General features: G+C 40.2%; 1 protein-coding gene across 2 annotated transcripts in view; it reads left to right on the top strand.

Annotated features, from left to right (window-relative positions):
- The window catches only part of RFFL (ring finger and FYVE-like domain containing E3 ubiquitin protein ligase), a 62,422-nt gene that overhangs the window by 19,311 nt on the left and 36,461 nt on the right, over positions 1-6,650 (top strand). The window contains exon 1 of one of the 2 annotated variants that reach the window (XM_012648673.1): positions 1,811-1,987. The exons of the other annotated variant lie outside the window; for it this stretch is intronic. Coding sequence (XP_012504127.1) covers positions 1,891-1,987 — 97 coding nt within the window. The 5' untranslated portion in view covers positions 1,811-1,890. Of the gene's footprint in view, positions 1-1,810; positions 1,988-6,650 lie in introns of those variants that run through there. 2 annotated transcript variants of the gene reach the window in all.

Raw genomic sequence — 6,650 nt, 5'->3', positions numbered from 1 at the left:
TCAAGTACCTGAAGCCATTAGTTCAAATTTAGCATCTGTTATAAGCTCTAAATGTGTAATCCTCAACCTTTCCAGTCTAAAAGGAGAAATTAGGATGGAATATAACTATAGTTTGGGGAAACTGATTAAAACTGTATCGGAATCCCAAAGAGGGAAATGATAGCTACAAAGCTCTGCTCACTTGCTTAGTGGTGTTTCTCTTAGCAGGGTTTACAGAGTTCCCATGTTTCTGGCCCTCAGGTTATTCTTCATGTAGTTGACATTTACTTCCTGGGCACAGTATCATCTGGATTTTGTCTTCCTTATTTAAAGTTTACTAATATAGAACAGGCCACAAACCTTTCTAATAATACTATGTTTTTTCTAAAGAAGGCTCTGTATTTGAGAATTGTTTTATATTAGAATGTTGTGACTTATCATCAACTGCAGAAATATTTTTCAAAGTGTGGTCCAAGAGATAATGGTTGTCAGCTGCTATAAAGATGTGTTTATCACTTGAAAAGGACTAATTAATATTACTATAGGGAAATGTCTTTAAACACAGCCATTCTCTGAGAGGAAGACAATGGGAGAAAATAAAACAAGGAACATTTTATAATACCTTATAAAAGCTCAGTGTGGCTATCCTACTGGAGTAATGTAATTAAAGGGAATTAAATGAGTTGGGTAAAGAACTTTTTTTAAACTAGCCCCTTGAAAAGGAATAGAGTTAAGCAGGATCGTTTTTTAAACCCAGATTCTGTCTGCACATACATTTTAATTAACCTAATATTTATTGACTGACAAGCTGAGTTAGCAGCTACAAGCAGAGTTTATTATGTTGAGACCTACCTTGAAGGATGGATGAGGCTAGGTATGGCAGCCTCAAATGCCCACGCTAAGAAATAGCTGACGGCTATGGGGAACCATCACGTATTTTGAGCAGGGAACAGAGCATCTGATACGAACTTTAGTTTCCCTCTTGTCAAATAAAAACATATAGAAAGCAAGGACTTGATCTTTTGTTTTTTTTGTATAACACCAATGCTGATTCTAGCCCCTCAGGGCAAAGTCAATAATAATTAATAGCTGTTGATGAAGCCAGTCATACTAGAATTGATTTTTTAATAAGCAGGCTAATAAATGAAAATTGACATAAATTCAGGGATTTTTCTTTTGAGAACAACTGTTAAGGCGATTTTCACAGCCTTTTATATTCCTTATGCATCCAGTAGGTGTGAGTGGATAATTTAGCTTTAGTATAGAAAATGTGGCAGCTGATTGAAAAAAAAAAAATTGCAGTGCTTCTGTTTTAATGAGAGAACTTGACTTGTCGAAGGAAATAAGAGGTCACAGGAGGCCTAGTGGGAAAAAAGAACAATGAGCTTGGTTCCAGCTGACAAAAATTTACCCTAATGATTTGACCAGCTAAGGATGACTGGGGGAGTTCCCCGAGTCCACTGACCCAGATGTTCTAATTTGTAAATGCAAAGTGACTTCTTTATCAGCCTTCTGGGGAAATCTTCAGAGCTGTGAACCTGCTACCTTCAGTAATCTTGCTATCCAGTGCTCCAGGCTGTTCCCAGATGAAATTTTAGAAACAGGCCACTGGAGCTTTCCGGGTAAGGGCTTCATAGGTGGCCAAGGTACCAGCAGTGGGGCAATGAGGCTTATCTGCCCCCGGTAATCAGCACTTGATTTAAGACAATCAGTGGGGTGCCTCTTTTCTTCTGGGCTGCAGTTGATTGTGGTTGGCTCGGCCGAGTTGTTTGGGAAACATGAGTTTTGCCTAGCGTGAGTCAGCACTGCCCTGGGTAAACTGCCTGCTCTGTTGCAATCTTGCTTACCAAAGATACGTCCCCAGGCGGCACCATTCACTTTGCCTGAAAGCCGCTGCTCTTGGTTCCTGAGATGATCTCATCTGAACATGGCTCCAACGACTTCAGCTGCAGGAATTCGAGGCAGCTTGCTTTCTACCGGGACAATGTTTTGAAACAGGCAAAATCAGGTAACCCCAGACTGTTTTCTTAGTTTCATTAGCTGGACTAAGCTGAGTTAGAAACTGGGAAAATCCCTGGTCTTCAAAAGTGAGTCAGTGCCTTATGAATTTGGGTATCTTAAAGTCAGCCCTTCCACTCTTTGAAGGCGTATTTATGGGGAAAAGTTTTGTTTTATTTGGGATCTGGATGTGGCTTTAGACCTAATTAGACCACTGGTAATATAAACCTTAGTGAAAGTCAGACTTGTTAGGTTTACAGCTTTATCCATCTTTTGCTCTTGTGTTTTCTGATCTTTTTGTGTCTTGTGAGAAACAGCTTAGTCAAACTAAACCATCGTTAAAGGAAAAGAGGTGAACACATTTGCTTACCTACGTAATACCAATATTGACTCAGAGAGAACACTGTCTTACCGGTGAGTTTGTGCTCATATTTCTTTCTGAGGTATCATGAAGAACTTGCCCTCATCTCTTATTCTGTTAGGCTACTGCCCTACCTCCCTCCTGCTTTCATCTCTAAACTTTTGAATTCCTCACCTAAACAGAATATCCTATCTCTAGGTAGTCACCCCCCTCCCTGAAATTATGTTTCTGCTCCTTTTGATTCCATCAAATGGTCCATGTTCTTTCATGTCAGACCTTTAACTATGTGAGCCTTCTCTCAGACACCCTCCCCCAACTTAATCTGGCCAACCGGTTTCAGCCTAGAAGTCACTTCTTCCACTAAGCCTCTTCTTATTTACCAAGACTAGGTGGGCACTCAGGAGAGCCTGGTATTTACTCCAATCACAGGATATATTGAGAATCAGGGTCTGTTTTGTTAGAATTGAATCCATGGTACTTGGCACATAGTAGGTTCTCAGTAAAGTAGAATGAGGATGAGCCTGTGCTGTACTTTCTCAACTTTGATCCTCTTACCAACCCTTTATTATTTTGGTTTCTGCTCCTATTACCCTCCTCATGCTTTCCTGAAGATCAGCAGTAGACTCTTAATTATCAAACCCCTCTGCCTAGCATTTAACACTGTTGAACCTTTTTTCCCCCAGCAACTCTCTTCATTTTTCCTCTCCTGAGTTTCCAGAGTATCCTATTATTTCTTCTCATTCTGACTATCCCATAAATGTTGAGATGCTCCAAGGCTTTAGCTTGGGTATCTTTTCATTCTTCCCTCACCCCCTTCCTCCAAGGATCTCAAATATGCCTATAAATTCAGCTACCCTCATTATGTTTTACTAGCCCAGCTATCTCTCCCAAACTTGGACCCTTATTGCCAACTTGACAAATTTTGACAAACTTTGTCCAACTTGACAAACCTACCAGGGTATTCAAAAGGCATTTTAACTTCAACATGTACATAGCTGAACTCATTATCTCAACTACCCAGTACCTGCTATCTGTTTGTATTGCTGTATGTCTGAACTCTTAATTATACACACTAAATCTTTCCTGTTCATTCTTTTTGTGCTCACATCCTCTAAATATGTTAAACCCGTGGTTGCTAAACCCTGTTGGTTATATTGGAGTGCTGTTTGACATGTGGCTTTTCTTCATCCCTACTTACCAGAGGTCAAAAACTGGACATTTTGTTTAACCAGCCCAATGGATTAAAATTTTGCGACTACTTATAGGCAGGGCCCGCACTCTTCAAAGATTTCAGATACCATCATTCTCCGAGATCTTACATGCTAAAGACTTCAAATTTTACCAACGTTGCCTCTAGGAGTTTGAGTGTGTAACTCCTGGTTCGGACCCTTATCAAATAGACTCCTGCTACTCTATCATAAGTCTTTCCTTGCTCCTGTTTTCTCCATATTGTTGCCCAAGACCGAGTCTAATCTTTTCATTCAGGGAAAACAGAGAACCAATGTTTTGTTTCCCTGTTTCCTACTTAGCTTGCTTTGTAAAGCCCTTCGCAATTTGGTCCTATCTTATCTGTTACTTCTCTCCCTCTCCCCCAGCCATTTCTCTCCTCTCTAGCCTCACTAAACTCATTTTTTCCATTCCCTGGATATACCATGTTCTTTTAGGACTCTGCCTTTTCCCAGTGGCCTTACTCTTCTCTGACTGGCAGAATACTCATCCCCCAGGAGACTTAGTCCATGTATGAATCTTCTCTGACTTCCCCAAGTATAGTTATTCTTCCTTATTTGTACTTCTACAGCACTGTCTCTTCCACTAGACTGTTGAGTTCCTTAACTGAACTTGGTGTCCCTGGTCTAGAGCCTGGCCCCATCAGAGACAGGGGCTGAAGTGAGTCTCCAGGGTCAAACCACTATTTAAGTGTCTTTATTAGTCTTTGCAATATTAGAAAATACATAAGCTCTCTTGTTAGATGGCATGTTTTTGGTTCCCATTTAATGAATTTGAGCCCATGCCTGCCTATTCTGTATGTGTCACCTGAAACCATCAGATAACCACTCAAAGTTAATTTGAAGATTTAAAAGGCTTGCTGAAATCTAGCCCCACAATATTACCTAACATTTTTATAGTGCTTTACAAAATTATTTCCCTTATATCATTTTATTTGATACCCACAATAACCCTGTGTTAGGTAGGCTTTATTATCCCTGTTTTACCAGTGGTTATAAAGCAAGTTCTGACATTGAAGTGTACATTCTGGTAAGATGCAGAAAGAAAACATGTTTTTACACTGCATTAAGGAACTGGTTTGTCTCTTTATGGTTAAATATACTCTGTTGGGTTCCATAGAAATGGTGCCCTTGCTCAATAGGCAATTGCTAAAGATCTTGCCTTTTACAAGGCTACTTCATCATCAAGGTAGAAGGAGGAGGTACCCAGAGCCTGCCTGACCTATAAATGTGATTAGAGACCTTGATTGGAATTAATGGTGTGCCTAGTCCAGCCTCTCATGTTTTTCTGTCGTACTTCAAATATCTGGGATTTTTAAAAAGCTATTGCCCTAGTGTAGTGTCAAACCAGGCTGGTGAGGGAAGGCAGTCATCACGAAATGGAGTAGGCTGAGTGTTAAGAGTAGAAAAGCTGTCATAGTATTATGATCTAATTCTGGTAAGTGATTAACTTTGTAGAGCACGTCACAACTTTTGGAGGGTTAAAATGCCTTATTTGGGACTTTGTGAAATTTGACTGTAGGAAGATGACCCATTAGGGCTAGGAAATAATCTCTGTTAGATACTGGCATATGGCATTCAATTTTGATCCCCTTATACTTGAGAGGATAATCAAAGATGATTAAAAGGTTGAAAAATAGGTCCTATCATTATAAGTTAAAAAAAAAAAAAAAGGAAAGATTTTGGCCTAGAGAAGGAAAAGCTAAGAGTTAGCTTGATTACCATCTTCAAGTATAAGAATAGCTTTTGCCAGGGGGATTTTGATTAATTATTCTTCATGAATGTCAAAGATTCAAGAAGAAGTGGTCTTAAATTGAAAGAGAAGTAATTTTGATGAATACAAAGAGAAGAGGTTTTTGATCATCAAAGTTGGAAAATATTTGAATGACTGCTCAAGAGAATGTTGAATTTCTTTCTTTCTTTTTTTTTTCTTAAGAGAGCAGTGGTGTGATCCTAGCTCACTGTAGCCTCCAATGCCTGGGCTCAGGTGATCCTCTCTCCTCAGTTTCCCAATAAGCTAGGACTACAGGTGCATGCCACCACACACAGCTAATTTTTTAATTATTTTGTATAGACAGGGTTTCACTGTGTTGCCCAGGATGATCTCAAACTCCTGGCCTTAAGTAACCCTCTCACCTTGACCTCTTAAGGCACTGGGATTACAGGCATGAGCCACCATTCCAGGTCGAGTGTTGAATTTCTGACTGTTCCGGTTATCTATTACTGTGTAAAAAATTACCCTAAAACTTTTGATGGCATAAAATGGCAACCATTTTATTGCTCATGATTCTGTGTGTTAGTAATTCAAGGAAGGGGAGGACACATTGCTTTGTTCCATGTGAAATTAATTGGGCTGGAAAATACAAGATGGCTACACTCATATGTCTGTGGCCTTGGAGCTAGCTGTTGGCTGGGACATCTTGGTTCTCCTTCATGGGGTCTGTCCTTTTTTGGTCTCATCATTCATTAATCTAGATCAGGTTCCTTTTACATGGTGGCTGGGCCATAATGAAAACTGTAGGGTTTCTTAAGACCTAGGCCTGGGTGTCACACATCATCACTTTTGCCCCATTCTTATGGTCCAAGTAAGTCACAATTATAGCCCAGATTCCAGAGAAAGGGACATGGACTTCACCTCTAAGGATAGGGCATCAAAGTCTCTTTGCAAAAGGGTGTGTAGTATGGTTGGGATTATTGCTGCCAATTTTGGAAACGATTACCACATTGACCTTAGAGATTTTTCATGAGAGAATAATCAATACATGTTTATTAAATGGGTAGTTTGGGCATATGATTCACAAATTTGGCTGCATATCGGAGTCATGTGAGAGCTTTTTACAAGCATAGACTCCTTGGTACCAGACAGGTGACTCGGTATCTCCTGGAAGTGTTGGCATATAAGAGACCACTCTGTGTCCTCTCTCTCAGGTAACTATCAGTAAAATGAGAATGGGAGTCAGGGAAAGATCCAGGTAGGTGTAATATGTAAGGCAGAGTTCTAGGTGTGTTCAGTAGGCCTGCTGGTCTCCCGCTTCCAGGGCTTGGCTGAACCCTCTGCCTCACATGCTCTTCCCTCCGGTTTGCCT

Source organism: Propithecus coquereli, unplaced genomic scaffold (genome assembly GCF_000956105.1).
Source record: "Propithecus coquereli isolate 6110/MARCELLA unplaced genomic scaffold, Pcoq_1.0 Scaffold291, whole genome shotgun sequence".
NCBI lineage: Eukaryota > Metazoa > Chordata > Mammalia > Primates > Indriidae > Propithecus > Propithecus coquereli.
This window is presented reverse-complemented; position numbering and strand designations above follow the sequence as displayed.